Source organism: Capsella rubella, unplaced genomic scaffold (assembly GCF_000375325.1).
Source record: "Capsella rubella cultivar Monte Gargano unplaced genomic scaffold, Caprub1_0 scaffold_4, whole genome shotgun sequence".
Classification (NCBI taxonomy): domain Eukaryota; kingdom Viridiplantae; phylum Streptophyta; class Magnoliopsida; order Brassicales; family Brassicaceae; genus Capsella; species Capsella rubella.
In genome coordinates this window covers 1,149,492-1,175,916 of record NW_006238920.1, presented here as the reverse complement: position 1 = coordinate 1,175,916, position 26,425 = coordinate 1,149,492, and the positions used below count along the sequence as shown (strand labels likewise).

Genomic DNA, 26,425 nt, shown 5'->3' with positions numbered 1-26,425 from the left:
ACAATAACCGGCTTTTAATTGAACCGGTTTTTACCGAGTTAATTTGCAAAACGACTCGTATATTTTGAGTTTTATCACAATCTTGACAGAAACAAAAGCATTCTCACTAAAATCAAACACGGCAACAAATTTCATACACAAAAGAGTTGATCTTTAACTTTGGCGTATAACAAACGTAAATGTAAGAAATTAAACTGTGTATAAAATAAATGTTCCAAAAGGGACATTTTTATAGTTCAACAAACAATCAAATCACATATCTCTAAGTTTGCTTAGATTGACTGGAGATATAACTTTGACATCACCATATAACAATTGCTTCGCGATGATGACATTTGCTGCTTCACTCGGATGATAAGGATCCCAAAACACATACTTATCCCTCTCTTGGCACAAACTCGAAGTCGGTCCGCACGGAATTATACCCGCGTATTGTCCTCCATTACCGCAACAAGCCTTTGTCGCGGTTTTGAACCCTGCCAAAATTCGTTGATACAAATATCTCTAAGTCATATAGGCCTAAATAAGTTTGTAACATGCGTGTATAAACCTATAGACCAGCAAAAAGAAAAAATGTATTACCGTAACTTTTGTAGTTGGTAATAAGTTCCATTACAAGATCATAGACATTGGCATGGACAAACATTGCACCGGGAAGTTTCTTGTTTAGGTCATCTAATAAACTCTTTAATCGAAGATTGTATTGATTTGCTAGCTTATTAGCCAAATCCACACACTCGTTTTCGTCTAGTTGATTGATCGTTTTTTGGTACGGTATGCATCCGATAGGTCCAACGTTCCCGATCACAAACTTTCTTGCATCCAATTGATATAGCCTCTGTATTATTCCAACCATATTATTCGATGGTTAGCTTATAACATATGATATCAAATAACAAAACGAGATTGGTTTGGTTGTTTCTTACAGTTAGTTGGTCGCGTAAATGCTCGAGCATGTCATCGATGAAATTATCAGGAGTTTGAGTGAACCGTGTACCAACGGAGAGGAGTGGGAATAGATAGTTGTTGAGGAAATCGTTTGCTCCTATAGTGATTGAAAATATTGATTTCTTGCTTATATACTCTTTTGCTTTCTCTTTCCCTAGTAGACCATCGAATTGTTTTCGTGTAGTGTTGAAGAAATCAACTTGTACATCCATACCTAACCTATTCACCTACCAAAAAAAAAATTACAATTCCATAAGAAAATCAGAACTCGTAAATACGAGTTTTAAGACATTTGCAAACCGATTAAAATAGTTTTGGTACGTACAAAGATTCTCCCTGTGCCATTCATGATTCCTCCTCCTCCAGATGCATAATTCACACCGGCTAATAAAGCTTTGCCGCTCGCATTCGGTGCTAAGAATGGAATCGCGTAGTTGGCTGACCCGAGTTCTTCCCCTGAATAACCGTTTGAACGTTTTAGTATAGATCAAATAAAAGTCATGATGCTATAAAAACTTTTGGTAGACTCTATTTTGATGTTAATAAAAGTGATTTACAAGAAGTGAAAATGAACTAAACGTCAACATAAATGTGTAGGTGTGTTAGTTGAACATCTTATCTTAAGATTAATAACGTAATACCACATATCATTTACTATATATGGGTTATAGAATATGTAGATGAATATGTTGGTATTATTTTTTTCCATTTTCGTACGTACCAACTATGTCACCGATGGTCCGGCCATTGGTGAACCGGCCGGTAGGATTTCCTCCGGAAGCTTTGAAATCAATACCATTAGGCTTCATATTGGCCCTCGACAACGTCGGTAGATAATTGTTATTTCCGGCATCGACTAGAGAGTCTCCGAATATGAAGGAAGCTCCTAACCCGCCGCCTTTTTTATCATTGGTAACTCCACGACCAGCAGATTCAACTAAAGAAGTGAGAGTTAAGAGGAAGAAGAAGAAGAAGAAGAGGATAGTGAAAGCTAGAGAGACTCTGCCTGACGTAGCCATATTTCTTGGTTTTGAGAAGGTTTTGGTGTTATTGTTTGAGATTTATATAACAAGTATATAACAAAAGTGTTAGTTTGAGATCGAAGGGAAACTTGTGAGAAAGTGTTTAAGTGGTTAAAAATGAATTTGGTTTGACCGTTTTGATATAAAAGTGGTAGGCTTCAAGATTTTTCTAGTGGTGGTTCATCAACGTGGTCTAGTTTTTCCTTTTGCTTGTGAGAAAATAACAAATGCTACCTTTAATTTGTTGGATGCTTGAACTCTATGTGTATTTAGACTCGTAATTAGTCCAAGTAGCTCAAGTTTGTTGAAACAAGAAATAAAAGTATCAATTTTGAAGACCAAGTTAGCACTGCCAAAAATGGAAATACCAAATCATATCCGTCAAAAAATTTGTGGTTACAATTTACAAACTAACAAAATGGGTGAAAAGTGTATATGTAACTATGTAATTTAAAGAGAGAGACCATTTTAAACGATGTATGAAACTACTTTAAAAATCATTTTCTTAAAGTTTTAGTTTTTTTACATTATCATGTGTTGTGAAAAATTGGTTTGAATTCGTTTCTTTAGCGGAAAATAAATCATTTATTTTTTTTTGGAAAGATTTGCGAATACTATAATACAAAAGACTAAATTACGGTCGGTTTGAAAAAATAAATTTGCAGCGTAGTCTCTATATATGGGTATTCTTTTTACAAAAATGAATATTTGATGTTTTTTTTGAACATTTTAAAATTTACTATATAAGTTTGTGAAACTCTTATTTTTTTTGAAGTTTAACTAGCGGTACAACAATAATTTTTTAATTCTAAGCTACACTGATCTTCTATATTTATAACTCAAAATTTCATTTTAATATTTTCTGGAAGTTTAATAAAAATACATTTGACAAAAAAAAGACACACACAAATATAATACATTGAATTTGTACATAATCAATAATCAATATATGTTGAGAGCGTTCCATGGAAGTGATTAGGTGTTAATTTGGTTGACTAGGTGAGACTCTCAATTGTTTTTTAGACATTTTAGATTCTTTTCCTAATAAAAAAAAAGTCCACAAAGAAAAATAAAATCCAATATTTGGATTCTTTACCAAATAGAAAAAAAAATTACTAATTGGGATAATATTTTTTTCTATATTCCTTAAAACTTTCTACATCCCCCACTAATTTTACTTGGCTGTATTTGCAATTAGAAAACACAAAAATACTTAAAAATATTAAGTCCCATCATTAAGGTGTACTTATCTCCAACACAATCCCCAAATTCCCTGAACATTTTCAAATATAATATGACCGTTGCTGTAACATCACCTCAAACCAAAATAAAAATCTAAACTTTATCATCATTTCTTCACAGGAGCCCATAAAGAGAGAGACTTTTGAAATCATCTTCATCTTCACCGAAGCACACGAGTCGGACCTTCTCAACCCAGTAGTGATGGCAGGAACCCAAAAGGCGTCTCTTTACGAACAATCCAGAGAAGAGAGGATCAAAGAGAATCTTCAGAGGATGCAAAATCTAGGCATCTTGAATCTCTCTCGCAAACTCAGATCTGAGAATCGACCCGTTAAGAGATCTTGTGGTAACCCTAATTTGGCTCAGAGATCGACTCCTCCTCTTCAGCCTTCTCGCCGATCTTCTCGGTAAAAGTCTCTTCCTTTCTCCCTTTTTTGGGTTTATGAGTCAAAGTTAGGGTTTATGGATTGATTTGCCTCAGTTTAAAAATGAGATTTTTCCGGAGAATTTGAGGTTTTGAGTTGGAATTGAGTTTAAAAAAGAGATTTTTTTTGCTGGAGGAATTGAGGTTATTGAGTCGAAATCAGGGTTTTTGAGTTTAGATTAGGGTTTATGAATCGATTTGTCACTGTTTAATGAGAGATTTTTTCTGGAGGAATTGTGGTTTATGAGTTGTTTCTTCTTCTGTGATTGTTAGATTGGAGAACACAACTCCAGTTAACTACACTGATGGGATTTATGAGAAGGATAAAAAAGCATCTAAACTAGGGAGTGTGGTGATTGGTGAAGGGGCAAAGCCAGAGATTTACACTGAGGAACATGAGAAGCTTCTTGGGAATACAGAACGAACCTGGACTTGTTTTGTTGATGGCTATGATAAGGATGGGAAACGGGTTTATGATCCGGTTACGGGTAAGACTTGTCACCAATGCAGGTATGAACCAAACCCATCTCTGTAGAGAACTTGTATTGCAGTTCTGTGAAATGAAATTTATGCTTAATGGTTTAGTGTGTATGTGTATATGTATGTGTCTTATAGGCAGAAAACGATGGGATACCGTACACAGTGCAGTGTATGCAACTTGGTCCAAGGACAATTCTGTGGTGATTGTTTGTTCATGAGGTGGGTGATACTTGATAGCAATATAGTTTTTATTCTGTTATTGGTGGTGAATGTATATTTAATGTTGTTGATGAACAGATATGGTGAACATGTGCTCGAAGCTCTGGAGAATCCAAACTGGATTTGTCCTCCTTGTCGTGGGATTTGCAATTGCAGTGTGTGCCGGAATCATAAAGGATGGGTTCCAACTGGTCCGATTTACAGAAGGGTGCGTTGTTTTCTTTCGATTGTTCTTTTGTATTATCTTGTGTTTCTTGAATAGAATCAAGAGATGAAGATTTCTTTCTTTATTGGTATTGTTTCCAGATAGCTGCACTTGGGTATAAGTCTGTAGCACATTATCTGATTCAAACCAAACGGGCACAAACTGATGACTCAACCCCAAATCAAGCTTCTGCAAAGAGATCACTTTCCTTTCAAGAAAAGATTACTGATGATGAAGATGTACCAAATCTTCAGATTGATGATTTCTTGCAGAAAGAGGAAGATGAAAACACAAACGAAAATCAGAATGGCGATCTCCCTGAAGAAGTACAAAAGCTTCCAAAAATCAAAAATCAGAATGGTGATTCCTTGAAGAAAGAGGAAGATGAGAATCCAAATCCAGCTAGAAGGTCACTGAGCTTCTTATTACCTTCTGTGGATGATCAAGCTGCATTTGTGGATGTTCAGGTCTTAAGTTGTCTTGAGCCACCCAAGCAAAAAGGTCAGGAAAGGATAGGACAAAACTCGAATTTGGAGACAAGACCAGTAAGCTACTTGCTTCCTGTGGATGATCAGACTATATTGGTTGATGTTCAGGTCTTGAGTTATCTTGAGACGCCAAAGCAGGATAAACAAGAACATCCATGTGCCCACATTGGTGATGCTCTTCCAGAAGTTCAAGAAAGGACAGGACAAGACCTGACTTTGGAGACAATACCTAAGGAAAATCAGACTCCTGTTGTCGAAGCTCATAACCAGGTCCTATCCGATGAGACAGGGACCGGGGTTAACTCAGTGAGTACTCGAGTAACAAGAGGTAAGAGGAAAGCGGCTCTTGAACCTAATCCAAACAGCATTGGTGGAAGACTAAGGCAGCGCGGAAGGAATTAAACTGAGCTTTAGAAGAAACCTAACCTCTTTTGTTAAGCTACTACATGACTCTTTCAGATTTTTCTTTTTGGGTTTCTTTGCCGATGTGCAATCTATTTTGAAAGTCTAACATCTTTTGTTTCCAACGGATCCTTAAAAGAATCATTCCAAGCCCTCTTTTGTTTAAACTCTAGTTATTAATATAATTAAGGACGATTAGGAAAATTAAATCTATAAAAATCTATTAAACTTTTTCAGATAATCCATGGTTAACAAAATTGAAGTGTTATTAGGGTTTTAGTTGTTTATTTTACCTTGAAATTTAAAGTAAATTTATTAGAGGTCTCTAAACCAAAATTTTCCAAACTGTTTACAATGTCATAAAAGGTTACCAAATAAAGCCATTTAAAATCATTTGTAATTACCAATTTGTTCATAATTAGAAGCTAATAATAATAAACACGTATACATTTTTTAAAGCTATTTCCAATTTTCAATATAATATTCTGCAAACTTTTATTACATAAATGTGGAGTCTAAAAGGAGCAAGAATCTTCCCACTGTTCTCAACCTAACATATTTAATACGCATACATATTTGGTCTGCTTACCCAACATATCTAATAAAAACTTTTTACTTTCTTAAATTGACTAGAAAAAAAGAAAATTTCAATGGAGTTAAAATTGATTTCCAATTATTCATAATTTATCTTAATGTAATTCTTAGTTATAGGATTTGATAGTTACCACGGTTAGAACGGATAATTTTTTTTACAAACCGCATCACTTGATCTATAATGATTTATTATCCGTCGTAAATATAAAATAAAATAAATTATTAACTGATTCATTATCCGCATCATTTATTGAAAATCATTTATATATTTAAAATTAATATTTTTTTTCACAAATTGAATTACTTTTTTTATTTACTAGCAGAGTTGACTAATTCATACGTTATTTCAGGGCAGAAAATAAGACAAAAAAAAGTTTCTGTTTCATTTAATTAAAAAATAATTTCTGTTTTGTTTTACTCTAATTCAAAAATAAACAAAAAATTCATCATAAAATGATATTAAAAAGTTACTGTCCATTTCACAATGGATAAAATGAGCTTAATGTAACTTTCATACTCAACTAAACAAATGATGATTACAGAAAAATTGAAATAATTAAAGAGTTTCTCAAAAACCCTAACGCCACCACTACTGTTGTAAAAAAGTCAATGCCTTTTTTGACCGAACTGTAAAGAGAGAGAGAAACGCACTGAGTAGAGAGAGAGAGAGAGAGAGAGAGAGAGTGGTGTATTTGTAGTATAGTAAATGAAACGAGAGATTGGTGGTGAAAGGAGTCAGCTTTGCATTTATTATCATCTTCTTCTCTAATCTTCCAACAACAAACAAAATACAAAAAATACAGAGCAAAAAAAAAGCTTAAGCCTTTACAAAAAAATTCATCTTCTTCTTCTTCGATTCAACACAATTTTTGCTGGGATCTGTTTTTTTTGTTTGTTGAAAGTTCCGCAAAACTCGTTTTAGTATTTGTGGGTTTTGTGAAAGTTTCCGTTTTTAGAGGCTTCTCTTTGATCTGTTTCAAGATCTTCACTTTTGGTTAGGGCTTTTGTTCTTATGGGCTAGAGGAAAGGAGCAAAAAAAAAGAGATCTTTTTTTTGGTTACCAATCTCTGAAACAGAAGAAAGAGAGAAGCTTTGAGAAATTGAGATTAATGCATTTTCCTCTGTGGAAGCAAATTCATCACTGTGCTGCTCTGATCTTAGATAAGAGTAAGAGCAGGAGAAGAGGAGATGGGTCTGATTCACCAATCGATGTTAAAAGAAAAGCTTCAATGCTTAGGAAATTGTATGAAGATAAGCTTAGAGATGCTCTTGAAGAAGCATCTGAGAATGGTTCACTCTTTAAATCTCAACAAGTTGAGAATGAGAATCAAGATGAGAGCTTGGGTCGTTCTAGATCCTTGGCTAGGTTACACGCTCAACGTGAATTCTTACGAGCCACTGCTTTAGCCGCTGAACGCACTTTTGAGTCTGATGATGCTATACCTCAGCTTCTTGAAGCTTTTAACAAGTTTCTTACAATGTATCCAAAGTATGAGACTTCTGAGAAAGTTGATCAGTTGAGATCTGATGAGTATGCTCACTTGTTGGATTCTAAGGTATGTCTTGATTACTGTGGATTTGGGCTTTTTTCCTATGTTCAGACTTTGCATTATTGGGATTCTTGTACGTTTAGTTTATCTGAGATTACTGCGAATTTGAGTAACCATGCGCTTTATGGTGGAGCTGAGAGTGGAACTGTGGAACATGATCTCAAGACTAGGATAATGGATTATTTGAACATCCCTGAGAGTGAGTATGGTCTTGTTTTCACTGTAAGTAGAGGCTCTGCGTTTAGGTTGCTTGCGGAATCTTACCCTTTTCATACGAATAAGCGGCTTTTGACAATGTTCGATCATGAGAGTCAGTCTGTGAATTGGATGGCTCAGACCGCAAGAGAGAAAGGCGCGAAAGCTTATAATGCTTGGTTTAAATGGCCAACCTTGAAGCTGTGTTCCACGGATTTGAAGAAGCGTTTGTCTCATAAGAAGAGGAAGAAAAAGGATTCTGCGGTTGGGTTGTTTGTGTTTCCTGCTCAGTCTCGTGTTACGGGATCTAAGTACTCTTACCAATGGATGGCTCTTGCTCAGCAGAACAACTGGCATGTGTTGCTTGATGCTGGTTCTTTAGGTCCCAAAGATATGGATTCACTCGGGTTATCATTGTTTCGACCAGAGTTTATCATCACTTCGTTCTATAAAGTATTTGGGCATGATCCTACAGGTTTTGGTTGCCTGTTGATTAAGAAGTCAGTGATGGGCAATCTTCAGAGTCAGTCCGGTAAAACAGGATCAGGAATAGTGAAGATCACACCTCAATATCCGTTATATCTCAGTGATTCGATAGATGGTCTGGACGGATTGGTTGGTCTTGAAGATCAAGACGTTGGTACAAATGGCGATAAACCAGCAACAACAGAAGCTGCTCGTAGAGGCGCTCAGATGCCGGTATTCTCTGGTGCATACACGTCAGCGCAAGTGCGGGATGTGTTTGAAACAGAGCTCTTAGACGATAATACATCAGATAGAGATGGGACTAGTAGTACCATATTTGAAGAAAATGAAAGTGTTTCGGTTGGAGAATTGATGAAAAGCCCAGCTTTCAGTGAAGATGAGTCATCTGACAATTCCTTTTGGATTGATTTGGGTCAAAGTCCGCTTGGGTCTGACCGTGGTGGTCACCTGAACCACCATAAAATCGCCTCTCCGTTGCCACCATTTTGGTTTACCAGCAAACGCCAATCACCAAAACCGGTAGCAAAGAACTACAGCAGTCCTATGTATGATGGTAAAGATGTCCTCTCGTTTGATGCTGCAGTTATGTCAGTTACTCAGGAGACGAACTCAACACCATCACGGAATCTGAGGAACTCTAATAATTTCCAAATTCAAGAGATACAGGAAGAAAATCGTGCAGGATCTGGTTTTGGATCAAATGGCTCAAGCTCCAAGATTTCTTCAGATATGAAAGATAACGCAATTAGACGAGAAACAGAAGGTGAGTTTAGGTTATTGGGAAGAAGGGGTACTGGTGGGAGGCTTTTGGGTGTGGAAGATGAACAACCAAGCAGAGGAACACGGGTTTCGTTCAACATGGACCGTATCAGCCATAGTCTGGACCAAGGTGAAGCTTCTCTGGCCAGTGTATATGACGAAAGTGATGGTGAAAATCAAAATGAGGATGATTGGGACAGAAGGGAGCCCGAGATTGTTTGCAGCCATATAGATCATGTGAATATGTTAGGTCTTAATAAAACCACAACTAGGCTCAGATTTCTGATTAACTGGCTTGTGATCTCTTTGCTACAGCTGAAAGTGCCTGAACCAGGCAGTGACGGTAGCAGCAGATACATGAATCTTGTGCAGATATATGGCCCAAAGATAAAGTACGAAAGAGGAGCAGCGGTTGCTTTCAACGTGAAAGACAAAAGCAAAGGGTTTGTAAGTCCAGAAGTTGTTCTGAAACTGGCTGAGAGAGAAGGTGTATCTCTTGGTATTGGTATCTTGAGTCACATACGCATAATGGATCTTCCGCGAAACCACCGTGGGGGCGCTAGGATCAAGGAAGATAGCTCTTTGCATCTGCAGAGAGAAGCTGGTAAGCGCGGTGGAAAAAATGGGTTTGTGCGATTTGAGGTTGTCACAGCTTCACTCAGCTTCTTGTCAAACTTTGAGGATGTTTATAAGCTATGGGCTTTTGTGGCCAAGTTCCTAAACCCCGGTTTCAGCAGAGAAGGATCGCTCCCGACTGTAATTGAAGAAGAAGCAGAAGATTCAGAAACATGATTGGTTTTCTGAAAGCTTTTTGAACATCAAGATTTCGCCTTTTTTTGATAACGCCTGAGCCACTAACATCCTAGAGAGCTCGGCCGCCGCGCTTCTGGAAATGGAAGGAGGGTAAAAAGTAAAACTGTGAATTAAGATCTGCGATATAGTTTTTCGTTTTGCTCTGTTTCAGTTTTTAGGAAAATGAGATAGGAGGAACAATTTTTGTAAACTGGAAAGCAAAACATGTTTGGCCAGCGATTCCACTTTAGAGAAGGGAACAGAGTTAAGCATTTGCTCTCACACTAAACCTCGTTAAGTCATAACTATTTGTAAATTGAATTCCTTGAACACTTGCCTTTTCTAGGAAAGGTTATTTTAACCGGACTTTAACCTGTTGTGCTTAGGGTTATTTTTGCAAAAAACTTAACTGGTGACACTAACTTGACCAGATGATTTTGTTCTCTCTGTTTCTGTCTTACTTTGCCGTTTTATCTAATGAAGTTTTTGGAATCTTTGCTTAAACTAGAATCTCAAATGACCAAAATCACTCATTACAATTTACAAACTTATCACCATTACAAGCTCGAGGCGTTTTTTTTTCTGTTATACTCCTCTAGATCAATGGAGTCCATGTCCTATCCAGGTACAGGTCCGTAAGTTCACTCGTATCCGACAACGTATGCAATGCTTTAAATATTTTTTATTACCATATATTTTTTTCCCGTCTTTCGTTTTCACTCGTACAGTTCCATCAAATACTTATCGGAAGGTTATTCAACCTGAAACCACTCTGGTATAAGGTGAAGTTCTCTTAAGACATTCGACCGAAAAGATAAGTGTAACAAATCAGTTCTTTTAAATCTCTCTGCGTGGACAAATATATTCCTAACTGAGGTGTTACCCTTCTTTTAACTATTAAATTTTAAAAATTGAGATATTTACTTTTGGTTATAATAGTTATATGTATTTAGAGAAATGAAAAGCAAAGATTTTTGTATAAAAGTAGAAGACGAAAAGGAAGAAAACAAAAAGCTTCGTAGACATCGTAAAACTCATAAAAGAAACAAAGAAGAAAGGTCAGAGTAAAACTTACCTCCAAGGAGAGCTTGCAAACATAGAAAATATCATTAATATGAAGTTAAAGACCAAAGGAAAGAAAGATGGGTTATATTTATTGACAGATTGTAGGAATATTGGGATTTTTGGATCAATGGATTTCAGATGGAATGAACCAGTGAATGTTGTCCCTGTAGTACCCCCGGAAACAGCTAGGACGTTTAATATGGTCATGCGACCATCAAGTTTGGAACAGGCGATGGTTGGAGGGGTTCAGATCATGACTACATTGCCAAGACCTGCAATGGTTAAGTTCAAGGATGAGATCAATGCTCTAGACTAAAGCATGACTAGTCTTTCTTTTGTGTGTGGTAAGCTTAATAATAAAATCAATAAATATTAATAGCTTATTTCAATAATAAGATAATATTGTTGTAGTCCTTGTTCATTTTCATTTCTTTCAATCAAGATTTGAAAACTTAGGAGGAAAAAAAAAAACTAAAACAAAGTAATCAGAAGAAGAGAAATCTAAGATAACAAGCCATGACAATAATGTATTTAGTCTAAGTTTTGAACAAACGGCCAGAGAATGTAAGGGTAAAATTAATGGGCCAATGTCCAGCCGAATTCAATAGAAACTCAGCTGATAGTTCCTCAAGCTCCTCCCTACAATATATATTTACAATAAACAATGTCATTGTGGTTAAAACAACCAATGTAATTTTCTTTCTCAAATCTTGATTTTTAATGGTCTAAATCATCCCAAACAATAATGACCATCTCATTTCTTTAAAAGGTCAAAAAAAAAAATGTTAGTGTTCAACGCAGATTTTCTTGTTTGGTAGTATTTTTGTGTTGTTAGTTTATTGGTGGTTCTTATCTAGTGTTTCGTTGTTTTTTTTTTTTAATGTCAAACCGTTACAAATCAAATGTCATGACATTTATGTTTCATCGTCCGATATAATTTGCAATGACCAAAGAAACATGGCAAGACTTGATTTAGAGCATTAGTCTAAACATGACTATCAGAAAATGTTGTTTTTTCATAATGTCACTAAGTTTTTTAGTTGTGTTATTCTGCTTTTCTTTGTGATTAAATTATATTTGAGTACATAATTATTTTAATATTGTTATAAATGCGTGTAAAGTATGATATCTGTTTGAAATAATTTGTGAAAAACAAATAGCGTGAAGATAATCAATGTAAGTGTCTTTCTCAAATCTTGATTTTGATTGTATAGATAATGCCAACTTGTGTAAATGACTATCTCATTTCTTCATAACTAAGATGTTAATGTTTAACGCAGATTTTCTCGTTTGGTAGTCTTTGGCCTTGATTGGTTGCTGACAAAAATGAGATAGTTTATTAGGGGGTTGTTGGTTGTTCTTATCTAGTGTTTCTTTATTTATTTTTTTATGCCAAAGCGTTACAAATCAAATCTCATGACGTTTATGTTTCATCGTCCGATCTAATTTGTAATGACCAAATAAAGATGGCAAGACCAAATCTTTTAATATATATGATCCCTCCGTGGCTACCACGTACGTAATACCAGTTGTTAGACCAAATCTTTAAACATGATACGAGTTACTTACGTTTGCTTTCAGCTTCCCAAATAAAGATGAAGATTCATTGGCCGTGCGGACAACAATGATAATAACTTAAGCATTGTTTATTTTCAAAATGACACGTAAATGAAACAGTTTCCATTTTCTTAATTTAAATTAGAATATAAATAAAAGTGACAGTTGTTAATCTTCAAGGTTAGACGTGGCGAACATGACGCCAAATCTTTTGTTTATAAAGGACTAGAGTGTTCACTAATTAAGGCTATACACACAGAAATCAAAACATGTCGATCCCTTTAATGGCACAAAAAAAGCTCACCGAAATAGTGAAACCCTCAAAACACATACCTAAACAAACTCTTTCTCTTTCAACACTTGACAATGATCCTTACAATGAGGTCATCTACAAGGCCTGTTACGTTTTCAAAGCCAAGAACGTTGTGGATAATGATGACCAGGCGGAAGCTTTACTTAAGGAGGCTTTGTCTGATCTTCTTGTCTATTATTGTCCACTTTCAGGGAGTTTGAAGCGGCAGGAGAGTGACCGGAAGCTTCTGTTGACCTGCGGTGGCGATGAAGGTGGTGTGCCGTTCACGGTGGCTACTGAAAATGTGGAGCTCTCTTCTTTGAATAATCTTGAGAACATTGACTCAGATACGGCCTTGAAGTTCTTGCCTGAACTTCACGTGGAGAACGAGTGTTATCGACCTTTTGCTTTGCAGGTACACAAACTGTTCATGATTTTTAGGTGTTTATAGTTTGGATTTGGGTTATTATCACATTTACATATTCTTGATTTTAAATGGTTAAGGATTTTGAAGTTATTCTTGGTTTTAGTTTTCCCAAAATTTTTACTTTATAGTTAATCAAGAATATGACAAAAGATTTCCTAAAAGATGGAGAATATTAGATTTTTTTATAGTTTTTGTCAATTTTAAAAAGTTATCATTTTAGATTTCTTAAAAAGTTTTTAACACAAATTACAACTAAAAAACATAATCTAAAAACACTTAAAATTTTTGCAAACATTCATGGTCATACGATTTGGTTTTTGGATTTGTTAATTTGGCTCGACTTGGTTTGGTTTGGATCCCTTTGTTCGGATTAAAAATCATATATCATCAAGGAAAAATATTTACATCCATAAAAAAATTCCCATACATATAGAAATCTACTTACATATTTTATGTATCTTCGATCGAGACATAATTTAGCAAAATATGTAACAACAGGTAAACCTCTTTAAAATATAGGTATGTTTTAATATCAGACAGGTCATGCATGACTGCCATGTAATCAGTTTTGTCTTGTCTATATAATTTCGTGCATGGAAACTTAATGCAGCGTAACTGTTGGGTAATTAGTTTTTGTTTTTTTTTGTGATGTAAAACAACGTAAATTTATAAACAACACAGCTTGTGCCAGGGGACTATCATGAGTATTAAACTAATAGGGACCAAACTTTTTCTCACATCAACTTCAGATGTATTAATAATATTTCATATATCCCACATTAAATAACCTTATTGGTAATGACAGGTAACCAAATTTGGATGTGGAGGATTCATATTAGGGATGGCGATGTCACATGCAATGTGCGATGGATATGGTGAAGGTCATATCATGTGTGCCTTAACTGAGTTAGCCGGCGGCAACAAGAAACCAACGTTGACTCCGGTTTGGGAAAGAGAAAGACTTGTCGGGAAACCCGAAGACGACGATGATGAACCTCCGTTTCTTCCCGGCGGCGACACGGCCGCTTCTCCCTACTTACCAACGGATGATTGGGTATGCATGTGTGCATGCACTAAAACAAAATACTATATATATGTTACTTTTTTAATTTGCATCTAAAATAATATGTTTGTTCTATCCTTGTTAGGTAACTGAAAAAATAAATATTAAAGCTGATAGCATAAGAAGATTGAAAGAAGCTACATTGAAAGAGTACGACTTCTCTAGTGAGGCAGTCACTACTTTCGAAGTCATAGGAGCTTATTTATGGAAGTCAAGAGTTAAAGCTCTTGATTTGGATCGAGATGGAGTCACTGTTTTGGGTTTATCAGTAGGAATACGCAATGTTGTGGATCCACCTTTGCCTGATGGATACTATGGTAACGCATATATTGATATGTACGTGCCACTAACGGCTAGAGAAGTGGAAGAATCGACAGTTTCGGATATCGTAAAGCTCATAAAAGAAGCGAAGAGAAAGGCTCACGATAAAGATTATCTTGAAGAAGAGCTTGTAAACACTGAAAAGATCATTAAGATGAATCTAACGATCAAGGGAAAAAAAGATGGGTTGTTTTGTTTGACGGATTGGAGGAATATAGGGATCTTTGGATCGATGGATTTCGGGTGGGATGAGCCGGTTAATGTCGTCCCGGTCGTCCCATCCGAGACAGCTAGGATGGTTAATATGTTCATGCGACCATCTAGGTTGGAACCGGATATGGTCGGAGGGGTTCAGATTGTGGTTACATTGCCAAGAGTTGCAATGGTCAAGTTTAAGGAAGAGATGGAAGCTTTAGAGTAAACTTTTATCTTCTTTTGTTTTGAGGAAATCATAAAAGAATAAATTAAAAAATACGAAGAGGATATCTAAGGTTATATTTCGAAGATTGATAAAAGGGAGAAAATGTCAAAAAAAAAAAAAAGTTAAATATGATCTTAATCTATCATGTTTTCTCTATGCAGTATAACATACTCTCTCCATTTTTTGTTAAATGATGTTTAAAGTTTTTACTTTTTACACATATAGTAAGAAAACATATAATTTATCGATTTTCCATCAAAAAATTGTTAATTAAAATGAATCCAACCAATAAAAAATATAAGATTAATACTGCAAAGATTAAATCAAAAATATTAAATACATTCGATTATTACATAGAAAATTGAAAACATTTTTTGAAAGGAAACAATTTTTTTTTTACTAAAACATCACTTAAAAAGAAACGAGGTGAGTAAAGTTTAATTAGTGTTGATTTTTAGACGTATTTTAGATATATTTAATCGCAATATCTCTACTTATTGGTATTCATTGGGGCACATGCTTGTAACGGCTTTTATAAGGGGTTGTTGTGTGACAAAACTAAAGAGAAAAAGTATAGAATGGAAGGAATACTCACAAGCCTAGTTATTGGCTTAATTAGCTTTTATGTTGTCATGTTTAGAAAAAATTCAACTCTGTTTTTGGTTCGAAAATACAATATAAGTATATAATTGGTTAGACCGATCTGATCATCTGCATATCTACCAAATCATGTTGGTCTTGTTTGCAAAAACAATGTAATGATTGACACCATACATGATTTAAAATTTTTTAATCATGCATTCATTAGCAAAATTATGATGATAGTAATATGGTTTATAACAATACTAGATTAGTACTCATATAAATATGTGGATTTCAAATAAATAAAATAATGCAATAATATAAATAATTGATATACCTTTGATCTAAGAGAATTTTTGAGAAATGCCCCTTTTGGTTTATCCTTTTTAAAAATACCTTTCTTTTCTATCCATTTTCAAAAATACCCTTTTTCAAATATGAAATATTATAAACTTTTATATGGTTGATAAGGTACATCAAGATCATCATTACTACTGGAAGACTAAATCCAAATATTTATAAGGTTTTAAAAGGTTCTAAACGGCATTTATAAGGTTTTTATAAGGTTTTTAAAAGGTTTATATAGTTTTAATAAGGGTTTTAAATGGTTTTTAAAAGATTTTTAAAAGGTATTTATACAGTATTTATGAAATATATATAAATTTACACACATATAAAGATAATTTGTGTCTATAAATATAAGTTTACACATATGTTTTTGAGAAATTTCAAATTTTATAGTGACATTTTGATAAAATTAGAAAGAGTGGTATTTTTAAAAAGTGGTATTAGAAAAGGGGTATTTTTGAAATTCCCATGATTTAAACTATTTACTATTTTTTAATTTATTTTAATACTTTAAGTGGTATTAAAATTTGTATAAAATAGAAAAAAATGAGATAACGATTAGAATTTTCTTAATAAATTTGAAACACATCCATCTTAGTACATTTGAAACTTAGCTATTATTAGTTTGATAATGTATTACAATTATAAATTAAATATAAATATTAGATTATCCTATAATATTAACAAATTTAACGGTCTAAATTTAGAAAATAAATTGTGATATTTTTAGAAAAAAAATGAAAATGTGCTATCCAAAAGAAATTTTCATATTAAAATATTTAAATCAAGAGTGTAGAATCGAATTGTATGAATAATTATTTTAGGAAAACCGGTACACCGACCAAGTGTGGACTGTTTTTTTGGAAGTGTAATGTATTGTCTTAGTCAGATAGCTGTAATATTACAAGGGAGCGTGCATTATGTCTTGACGGTCTGCATGGTTAGGTTTTTAGCTGTATGAAAAATGATTTCTGCAGGTGGTGGGCTCGTAGATTAAATGCTTCCTTTGGTCTAAACTAATCGAGTTTTGAATCATTTAAATCAAGTGTATATTCGAATTAATCAAGTGCTTTCTTATTTCTCTCTTCCTAATCCTCCATTTTTTCTAGTTAAATCTAATTCACTTCAAAACATACATAGCAAATTTTATATTGTTGCAATCTTTGGATGTATACCAAAAAAGAATATATGTCTTACTGACCAAAGAAAGAGACGTTTGAAGCATATGATAAATGGGGATTTGATCACGGCAATTATTGAAACAAACGACAAAGGAATCAAAATGGTGTGGGTTCCTAAATAACGTTTCCTTTGTTCACACCAAAAAAAATATAGAAGTGGCAATCTATATTATTATGTTTACAAGGTTTTTGTGTAGAATTTAATGTCCGCGTCCTAAAAAATTATTATGTTGGAGATAAGTTTCGAATTCGAAAAATGTTGACACAAATAAACCTTTTTTACCATTAGACTACTTTAATATATTAATAACATTATGTAAACATAGTGTATATATATCTGAAAAACATGTGATTGAAATTTTACCACACTAAACGATTTCGTCGAACATGTTTACATCTGATAAGTCGGGTATTTGATTAGACCAATTTTAAAAAGACAAGATTATATATGACAATAATTTAATACATTGAATATTTTTTTATAAAAGTAACATTCAAATCAAATAATCTGGAAGACAAGACGATCGGTTTTTAGTTTACAAAAACTAGAAAATCTTAATTAAAAATAAAAAATTAAGAGGGAAATGATCCCCGTAGAATCAAGAAATCTAATGTATGTCCCTCATATAGTGAAGTGTATCTTGAAGGCTTGTATGGTTGGGTTAGCTGTGTGTGAAAACATATAAATTAGAATATAAAATCCAATACACTAGAACCATTTATTTTCTTTTCAAATTGTTCTTTTGTTTATTGATGTGTAATCTAGTTATTGTTTACAAATTTACATAGAACCATTATGAGTTTTTTTTTTCAAAAATACTAATAAAATATATATTTTTCCAAAAATACTACTGAAACATATATGAAAAATGATTGATGCAGTTGGTGGGCTCGTAGATAAATGCTTCCTTTGATCTAAACTTATTACGAAAAATAATCGAGTTTTGCATCATTTAAATCAAGTGTATATTCGAATTAATCAAGTGCTTTCTTATTTCTCTCTTCCTAATCCTCCATTTTTCCAGTTAAATCTAATTCACTTCAAAAAATACATAGCAAAATTTATATTGTTGAAATCTTTAGATGTATACCAAAAAAGAATATATGTCTTACTGACCAAAGAAAGAGACGTTTTAAGTATATGATAAATGGGGATTTGATCACGGCAATTATTGAAGCAAACGACAAAGGATAAATGGGGATTTAAGACCATATGAAATTGTCCCAAATTTTTTTTAAAAAAATTTTTTATTTTATTTTTAGATTAAAAAAAAAAACAACCAATCGCAGGTCGCCAAGTGTTAGTGAAGCCCACGTATAATGAAGAAACATGGCAAAGAACGTCGAAGATTTAGAAACGTCCCCCATTATTCTTTCTTTTATTTACACTTAATGATTTGAATTTTAATGTTATAATGTAATGTTTGGGACTTATCATATATACGCCAATGTACTTACTTAAATGGGTCGTTGTGTGACAAAAATAAAGAGAAAAAGTATAAAACGGAAGAAGTACTTACAAGCCTAGTTATCGGCTTAATTAGTTTTTATGTTGTCATGTTTATAAAAAATTCAACTCTGTTTTTGGTTCGAAAATACAATATAACTGGTTAGACCGATCGATCTGATCATCTGCATATCTACCAAATGACGTTGGTCTTGTTTGCAAAACCAATGTAATGATTGACATCATACATGATTTAAATTTTTTTAAGCATGCATTCATTAGCAAAATTATGATGATAGTAATATGGTTTATAATAATACTAGATTAGTACTCATATAAATATGTGGATTTCAAATATATAAAATAATGCAATAATATAAATAATTTATATACATTTGATCTAATGATTTTAACTATTTACTATTTTTAATTTATTTTAGTACTTTAAGTAGTATTAAAATTTGTACAAAATAGAAAAAATGAGATAACGATTAGAATTTTCTTAACAAATTTGAAACACAGCCATCTTAGTACATTTGAAACTTAACTATTATTAATTTGATAATGTATTACAATTATAAATTAAATATAAATATTAGATTATCCTATAATATTAACAAATTTAACGGTCTAAATTTAGAAAATAAATTGTGAAATTTTTATAAAAAAACCTGAAAATGTTGTATCCGAAAAATAATTTCATATTAAAATATTTAAATCAAGAGTGTAGAATCGAATTGTATGAAAAATTATTTTAGGAAAACCGGTACACCGACCAAGTGTGGACTGTTTTTTGTAAGTGTAGTGTGATGTCTTACTCAGATAGCTGTAATATTATTACAAGGGAACATGCATTGTGTGTCTCTTGAAGGTCTGCATGGTTAGTTTTTAGCTGTATGAAAGATGATTTCTGCAGGTGGTGGGCTCGTAGATTAAATGCTTCCTTTGGTCTAAACTTTGTAATCTTTCATTAAAAAAAAAAAAAAAAAAATCTAAATTCAAATTCATGGACAAAAATATATGCAAACAAAAATAAATGTCATCATATACATATAGGATTTGTTTGGCTTTATTCATACGTGGACTTAAATTAGTAGATAAGATACTACAGAGGAACGGACCAAACATTTTTACCACAACATTTAATGATATTCAGTTTTATTGTTCAAACATCTACTCAATGTAATACATTGTTGGTTTTTTTTTTTTTTAATAAATTTAAGTAACTGAAATTGTTGTGTTTTATTGTTAATCTAGTCATGGGCGTTCAAATATTCAATTCAATTTCGATTTTCGATTTTCTTTTAGTTTCGGTTCGGTTCGGTTTCAGCTTGTGGACGTGTTTTCAAATTCGTCCTTGCACTTGCGGTAAGTGAACGAATTGATATTCAATTTTGAATGTTTATATTGTACTGTGGTACTATACTTAATTTTCACATCTACTTAATCATGTAATATATGATTAAGATTATATTTTTAGTTTTAATAATTTTGATAACTGAATTGTTGTGTGTTGAAAGTCTTATCTAGTGATGGTGAATCATCTGGAAAAATGTTTCTTCTAGTCATAGCGAACATGAAGAAGTAGTATATGTTAAAAGTGTTCAACTTTAAGATAAATATAAGTTGAGTGTAAATAAATACATTTATGTGGTGGAACTCGAAATAGTATAAGTTCAAAAAAAAAAAATCATAATTTAAGTAGTAAAGTCTCTACTTTAACCCAGAGAAAAAAAAACTAGACAATAAACATATAATATATTTATCACCACAAAAATTATAGTTGAAAACATCAAATAATAATAAGTGGATATATATATGTCCTTAATTAATTGTAAGCCATGGATTATTAATTATACTAACATTGGGTCTAAGTGAGACACCCTAACCCGTAAACTAAAAACACACCTGAAAAAACATTCCGGCGAAATTTCTGGAGAAAAATCAACTTCACAAAAACACACTTAAAAATGCTAACATGAAGCTTAACACATTCTTAACTATAATTAAGCTATAACATCCATCAAAAGAATACATTTACCTCATTATGTACTTTATAGAATATGAGTCTCTGAATCGCTCTCCATTCATCCGCATCCTTGTGCTAACAATCCAGCCTTCATGACTCAAAGGCTTGCATCACCAAACACCGTCAACATCATTCACCCTTATTGTTACTTAGTCACATTAAACCTGTAAGGATTATTTGTTGTTTATATTGATCCGCTTCCGTTGTAACATGGAGAGATGAATAATTTCCAAGTGGTATAGATAATTCCCACGTGCACGATTATAAAGCTTTCTCGCTATCACTAGGTTTTCAATCTTAGAAAATTGTGAAAACTGTGAGGTCATCTTAGAAAATTGTGAAATCTCCATGATTGATTGGTATTCATTGCCAAGGCTTCATGTGATAGTAACGTACGTAATGGGGTATCTAAGAATCTCCGGTTGATATGCTTTCTCGCTATCACTAGGTTTTCAATCTTTGTCTTTAAAGCTGGATGTTGTGACTATTCGAAGACGTTAGGGGGTATTTGCCACCTTCAAAAGGTCCAAATGTGATTTATAGTAAAAAATTTTTTTTTACTAACATGCGAAAGTTTTTTTTTGTCTCCTCTATCCTACCAAAAAAAATATTAAATACAATTTCAGCAAAAGAGTGTATTCTCTCGTTTCATTTTAAGTGATGTTTTAGCCTTAAAAAATTATTTCATTTAAGTGATGTTTTCATTTTTTTATACAAATATTTAATGCATTTAATAAATTTTGATCAATCATATCATACATCATATTTTCTCATTGGTTGAATTCATTGTATTTAATAGAATTTTTATGGAAAAAGAAAAAAATATATGTTTTTTAATCTGTATAACCCGTGTCTCATGTTATATTCTCGTGTCTAAGGGATTGTAAAAATTCCACAAAATTAATGGGTATTCAATCCAATATGCCTTATTTTATTGCTTGTTTAGGTCGAAATCATTAAAGGCTTACCCAAATTTACCAACATTAGTATCAAAACAAATAAAAAGTATCGTAGGCAGAGTTGTTCTTTCGTCATGGTTTTGAGAGTTAGGATGTAAAACATGCAAAGGTATAATAATCGTTAATAGAGAATTCGAATGTTGTAGAGAGAGCTGCATGTATTACATGTAGCTAGATCTGATAGATTAATCATCATAAATGTAACAACATTAGAGCAAAATATATATTGTCAACAACACAAAAATCTTTGCTAAATAGAGAAAAGAAAGAAAACTATAGAGTACATACAGAAAACAAACCTAATATTTTTGAATTAAAAGAACAAATATTACTCTCCACATATTTTAACAATGTTTAGAAATATATAATAACTAAAATATATTCTAAAATCAAGCTAAATACCAAAACTTTCTCTATAAAAGGCAAGTCTCTTATTATATGTCTTCAAAGCGATAAAGAGTTAAGACATTAGACGACATGCCAGTCCAAGTAAGCTCACAGATCCCTTTAATGGCTGTAAAAAAACTCACCGAAATGGTGAAACCTTCAAAACACATACCTCCACAAACTCTTTCCCTTTCAACACTTGACAATGATCCAGACAATGAGGTCATGTACAAGGTCTGTTACGTTTTCAGAGCAAATAAAGCTTTTAATGGTGATGTTGACCGGCCGGAGTCTTTGCTTAGGGAGGCTTTGTCCGATCTTCTTGTGTATTACTATCCACTTGCAGGGAGTTTGAAGCGGCGGGAGAGTGATCAGAAGCTTCAGTTGAGTTATGGAGGAGATGAAGTAGGTGTGGCTTTCACGGTGGCTACTACAAATGTGGAACTGTCTTCATTGAAGTATTTAGACAACATTGACTCAGACACGGCTTTAGAGTTCTTGCCAGAGATCCAAGTGGAGGATGGTTATCGACCTTTTGCTTTGCAGGTACATACATACCTAACCTAACCCTTTGATGTTTCAAATAAGCAAATAACAAAGATAATTATTTAATGACAGGTGACCAAATTTGGCTGTGGAGGATTCATATTAGGTTTAGCGGCGTCGCATGCAATGTGCGATGGATATGGACTTGGTCATATCATGTGTGCCTTAACAGAGTTGGCTGGTGGAAAAAAGAAGCTGACAGTGACACCAGTTTGGGAAAGGGAAAGACTTGTGGGGGAGCCTGTCGTCGATGATCAACGTCCATTAGTTCCACGGGGAGACACAGCTGCGTCGCCCTACTTACCTACCGATGATTGGGTAATGTATTGAGCCGTCTTGAAACCAAATAAATAGGAATTGGTTTGTGAGATTAAAATAATATAAAATGCAAAAATACATTAACAAAAAAAAAGGGTTTTTGCTAAAAATTTTAGATTGAACCCTTCATAATATACAACTTATTATTATTATTAATTTCTCAAACCAAAATTTTGGTTCGTAAATATTCTTACAAAGTTGATTTTTTGTTTGGTATGTTTAGAAGAAGTAAAAAAAACTAAACAACAAGTATTTTTCAAATGCCTCATTAATTAACAGTTAACACTAACATACTTAATATACTTATGAAATATACTTTGCTTACATATTGACCAAAAAAAAATCAAGACGTCAGAATGACAATATTTTTGCATATATAAGAAATCAATTCTATGTGTATATAAAAATTGGTAAAGTTGCTAAAAATAATACTTTTGATAAAACTATTTACCACAATTAGGTTTTATGAAAAATACTAGATCCTTTAGTTTATTTTTGGTCTAAAAGTTAATTTTCTTGATTCCATATTTATAACTGTAATCAGGTAACTGAGAAAATAAATATTAAAGCGGAGAGCATAAGAAGGTTGAAAGAAGCTACATTGAACGAATATGACTTCTCTAGTGAGCCACTCACAACTTTTGAAGTTATAAGTGCTTATCTATGGAAGTCAAGAGTTAAAGCTCTTGATTTGGATCGAGATGGAGTCACTGTTTTGGGTTTAAGTGTAGGAATTCGAAACGTCGTGGATCCACCTTTGCCCGACGGATACTATGGCAATGCATATATTGATATGTATGTGCCACTAACCACAAGAGAAGTGGAAGAATCGACGGTTTCAGATATCGTAAAGCTCATAAAAGAAGCGAAGAGAAAGGCTCAACATAAAGATTATCTCCAAGAAGAGCTTGTAAACACTGAAAAGATTATTAAGATGAATCTAACGATCAAGGGAAAAAAAGATGGGTTGTTTTGTTTGACGGATTGGCGGAATATAGGGATCTTTGGATCGATGGATTTTGGGTGGGATGAGCCGGTTAATGTCGTCCCGGTCGTCCCATCCGAGACAGCTAGGATGGTTAATATGTTCATGCGACCATCTAGGTTGGAACCAGATATGGTCGGAGGGGTTCAGATTGTGGTTACATTGCCAAGAGTTGCAATGGTCAAGTTTAAGGAAGAGATAAAAGCTTTAGAGTAAAGCTAGCTTTATCTTCTTTTGTTTTGGGAAATCACAAAAGAATAAATTAATAAATAAAAAGAGGATATCTAATGTTATATTGCGACGACTGATAAATGGGGGAAAATGTCAAAAAATTAGCTAAATATGATCTTAATCTAACATGTTATCCCTATGTAGTATAACATACAGCTTAATTAGTTGATATTCAAATGTATTTTAGAGATAGAGTATAATCGCATTAACTCTACTTAGACCAACTCCAATGGTGTGAAAGGTGTTTACTGTTTACCAAATTTTAATTTTTATTATTAATTTTGAAAACTTCTAGGTTAAGAATCTGTTGATTAGTTTTTAAAATTATGGCTATCCAATGGTAACATTTTATTTGGGGTGCTTAAAAACTAATTTAAAAATTATAATATTTCAAAAAAAAATAGTTCAAAAATCGCACACAAACTAATTTGATCTCCTCATACTGATCGGTACATATGATTTTTTTGATCCAACTAAACCAATCTTGCAACTTTTCATATGATAAAACCAATCTTACGTACACACACATATTTATGAGACCTGACTTGTTAGAGAATGAGAGTGAGAGAGGTGCAAGTAAGGATATGGTAAATAAAGAAGATCGTTAGCTGATTTTAAACACCCTAAATAAGCATCAATCCTTATATAATCTTAGTTGTAGAGAATAGTTTATGACTAAGCAACTTCCTATAACATCATTTAAGCACCCTTTTGTAAGTGCTCTCTGGCAGACTTACATGCAAGAAGAGGAGGTCAGTTGACATGAGTAATTTTTTTTTTTTTTATAAATGAATGTGAAAATATATTCAAACAAAAAAAAGTTCTTTTTTACATGAAAGCATCCTTTCATCGAAAGATTTGAATAAAACTTAGAAACGTGTAAAAGAATTCGAAGCAAAGTGAAAGAGAATAGTTTAGGTGCGACTGTGGGAGTAGCCAGCCAAAGTTGGAGTCCATCACCAAACTTTGTCGAATGGTCCTACATTGAAAGAAGCTTGTTACGAACCATATGGTCCAAAAAAAAGGATTACCGGTCTGTGGTGTTTGGCATGCCCCATGTTTGTGCCGATTACATTCTATATAGAGCGTGTGAACTACAACCTGGAAAGCAAGACACAAAATGAAGCAGCTGGTGCCTTGAAAAGTTTGACCCCAAAGAAGAACCAAAAGCTGAGAAAAATGGTGTGGCATAAGCTTTCGAGATAAAGCCTGCCAAACCTAAGAAGAGTAGGGGCAGACGGAAAAAAAGATTAGGCAACGTTTCCAGAGGTGCCCGACAAAAGACATATGCAGGATTCATTCATCTGTTCCAGGACAACATACGTTCTACGTTCTTCCGTTGTGAGTCTATTCCGAGCAGCTAGCCAAACCACGAAAGAATGTTTTGGTATTGAAAACCAGATTACTTTGCGCCAATTCACTTGCAGTCCAGTGCGGCGAAGTTGGGACCAATTTGCCTCGTCAATTTTATTTTTTAAACTTATGTTTGACATAGGTAAAAATTCATCCTAGGTCCGCTATTCGGTGCTCTTAGTGAGTCATTGGAGGACAAGTATACATATACAAGAAATTAATCGAGATTTGAAAGGAAAACTAAAACACAAGTATATAATGTAAGGTGTACTCACGAGCCTAGTTATTGGCTTAATTAGCTTTATGTTGTCATTTAAAAAAAAAAATCAACTCTATTTTTTGTTCGATAACACAGTATGACTGGTTAGACCGATATGAATATCTACCAAGTGACGTTAGTATAGTTTGCAAAAACAATATAATGATTGACACCATACATGATTTAAACATGTTTAATCATGTTTGCATTAGCAAAATTAAATGATAGTAATATAATTTATAATAATACTAGATTAGTACTCATTTAAATACATGAATTTCAAGTATATAAAATAATGCAATAAACTATTTATTAATCTAATTTTATTTTTATACTTGAAGTGGTATCAAAATTTGTACAAAATTAGAAACAAATATGATATCAATTAGATTTTCTTAATAAATTTGAAAACACAGCCATCGTAGAGATTATATTCTTCTTAGTAAATATGAAACTATCATTTATTAATTATTATCAACTCGATAATATATTATAATTATAAATTAAATAGAAATATTACATTATTCTACGATATTAAGAAATTTAACCGTTTAGATTTGGAAAATATACATATTCAATCGTTAAAAAATAATAGATTTACCTGTTATTTACCACTCCCAGCCCATTGTACAATTATTTTGGGTGTCACAAACTAAACTTAATCATATTATATCTATATATATACATTTTTTAAGTACATTTTGTACTAAAATCTATTTAGGCTTATAACCTTTTATTTTGTAATATTTACATAATTAAACTCTTGCCATTTAAATAAATAACAAAACTTAAAAGTCAATTTTGTAATTCAATCACAAGCAAATCGCAAAATTGGAAATCAATATTTG

General features: G+C 33.1%; 5 protein-coding genes across 5 annotated transcripts; 4 read left to right on the top strand and 1 right to left on the bottom strand.

The window, feature by feature from the left end:
- Positions 1 to 82: 82 nt before the first annotated feature.
- LOC17888544 (GDSL esterase/lipase At2g23540) lies at positions 83 to 2,095 on the bottom strand. Its single transcript, XM_006294337.2, has 5 exons — positions 1,670 to 2,095; positions 1,274 to 1,404; positions 927 to 1,175; positions 583 to 838; positions 83 to 476 (listed from the first exon to the last, which is right to left on the bottom strand). The coding sequence occupies exons 1-5, from the start codon at positions 1,965 to 1,967 to the stop codon at positions 253 to 255; spliced, it is 1,158 nt and encodes a 385-aa protein (XP_006294399.1). The 5' UTR covers positions 1,968 to 2,095; the 3' UTR covers positions 83 to 252.
- A 1,232-nt stretch (positions 2,096 to 3,327) lies between these two features.
- Positions 3,328 to 5,639, top strand: LOC17890325. Its single transcript, XM_006293982.2, has 5 exons — positions 3,328 to 3,619; positions 3,910 to 4,146; positions 4,252 to 4,335; positions 4,414 to 4,543; positions 4,642 to 5,639. The coding sequence occupies exons 1-5, from the start codon at positions 3,414 to 3,416 to the stop codon at positions 5,428 to 5,430; spliced, it is 1,446 nt and encodes a 481-aa protein (XP_006294044.2). The 5' UTR covers positions 3,328 to 3,413; the 3' UTR covers positions 5,431 to 5,639.
- A 1,209-nt stretch (positions 5,640 to 6,848) lies between these two features.
- On the top strand, positions 6,849 to 10,191 carry LOC17888841. Its single transcript, XM_006295549.2, has one exon. It carries the CDS (start codon positions 7,134 to 7,136, stop codon positions 9,804 to 9,806), a length of 2,673 nt encoding a protein of 890 aa, XP_006295611.1. The 5' UTR covers positions 6,849 to 7,133; the 3' UTR covers positions 9,807 to 10,191.
- A 2,491-nt stretch (positions 10,192 to 12,682) lies between these two features.
- Positions 12,683 to 15,106, top strand: LOC17888979 (spermidine sinapoyl-CoA acyltransferase). Its single transcript, XM_006294165.2, has 3 exons — positions 12,683 to 13,135; positions 13,953 to 14,201; positions 14,296 to 15,106. Exons 1-3 carry the CDS (start codon positions 12,698 to 12,700, stop codon positions 14,950 to 14,952), a joined length of 1,344 nt encoding a protein of 447 aa, XP_006294227.2. The 5' UTR covers positions 12,683 to 12,697; the 3' UTR covers positions 14,953 to 15,106.
- A 6,834-nt stretch (positions 15,107 to 21,940) lies between these two features.
- On the top strand, positions 21,941 to 24,027 carry LOC17888971 (spermidine sinapoyl-CoA acyltransferase). The gene is made up of 3 exons (XM_006294135.2): positions 21,941 to 22,431; positions 22,504 to 22,749; positions 23,294 to 24,027. Exons 1-3 carry the CDS (start codon positions 21,976 to 21,978, stop codon positions 23,948 to 23,950), a joined length of 1,359 nt encoding a protein of 452 aa, XP_006294197.1. The 5' UTR covers positions 21,941 to 21,975; the 3' UTR covers positions 23,951 to 24,027.
- The last annotated feature ends 2,398 nt before the right edge of the window (positions 24,028 to 26,425 follow it).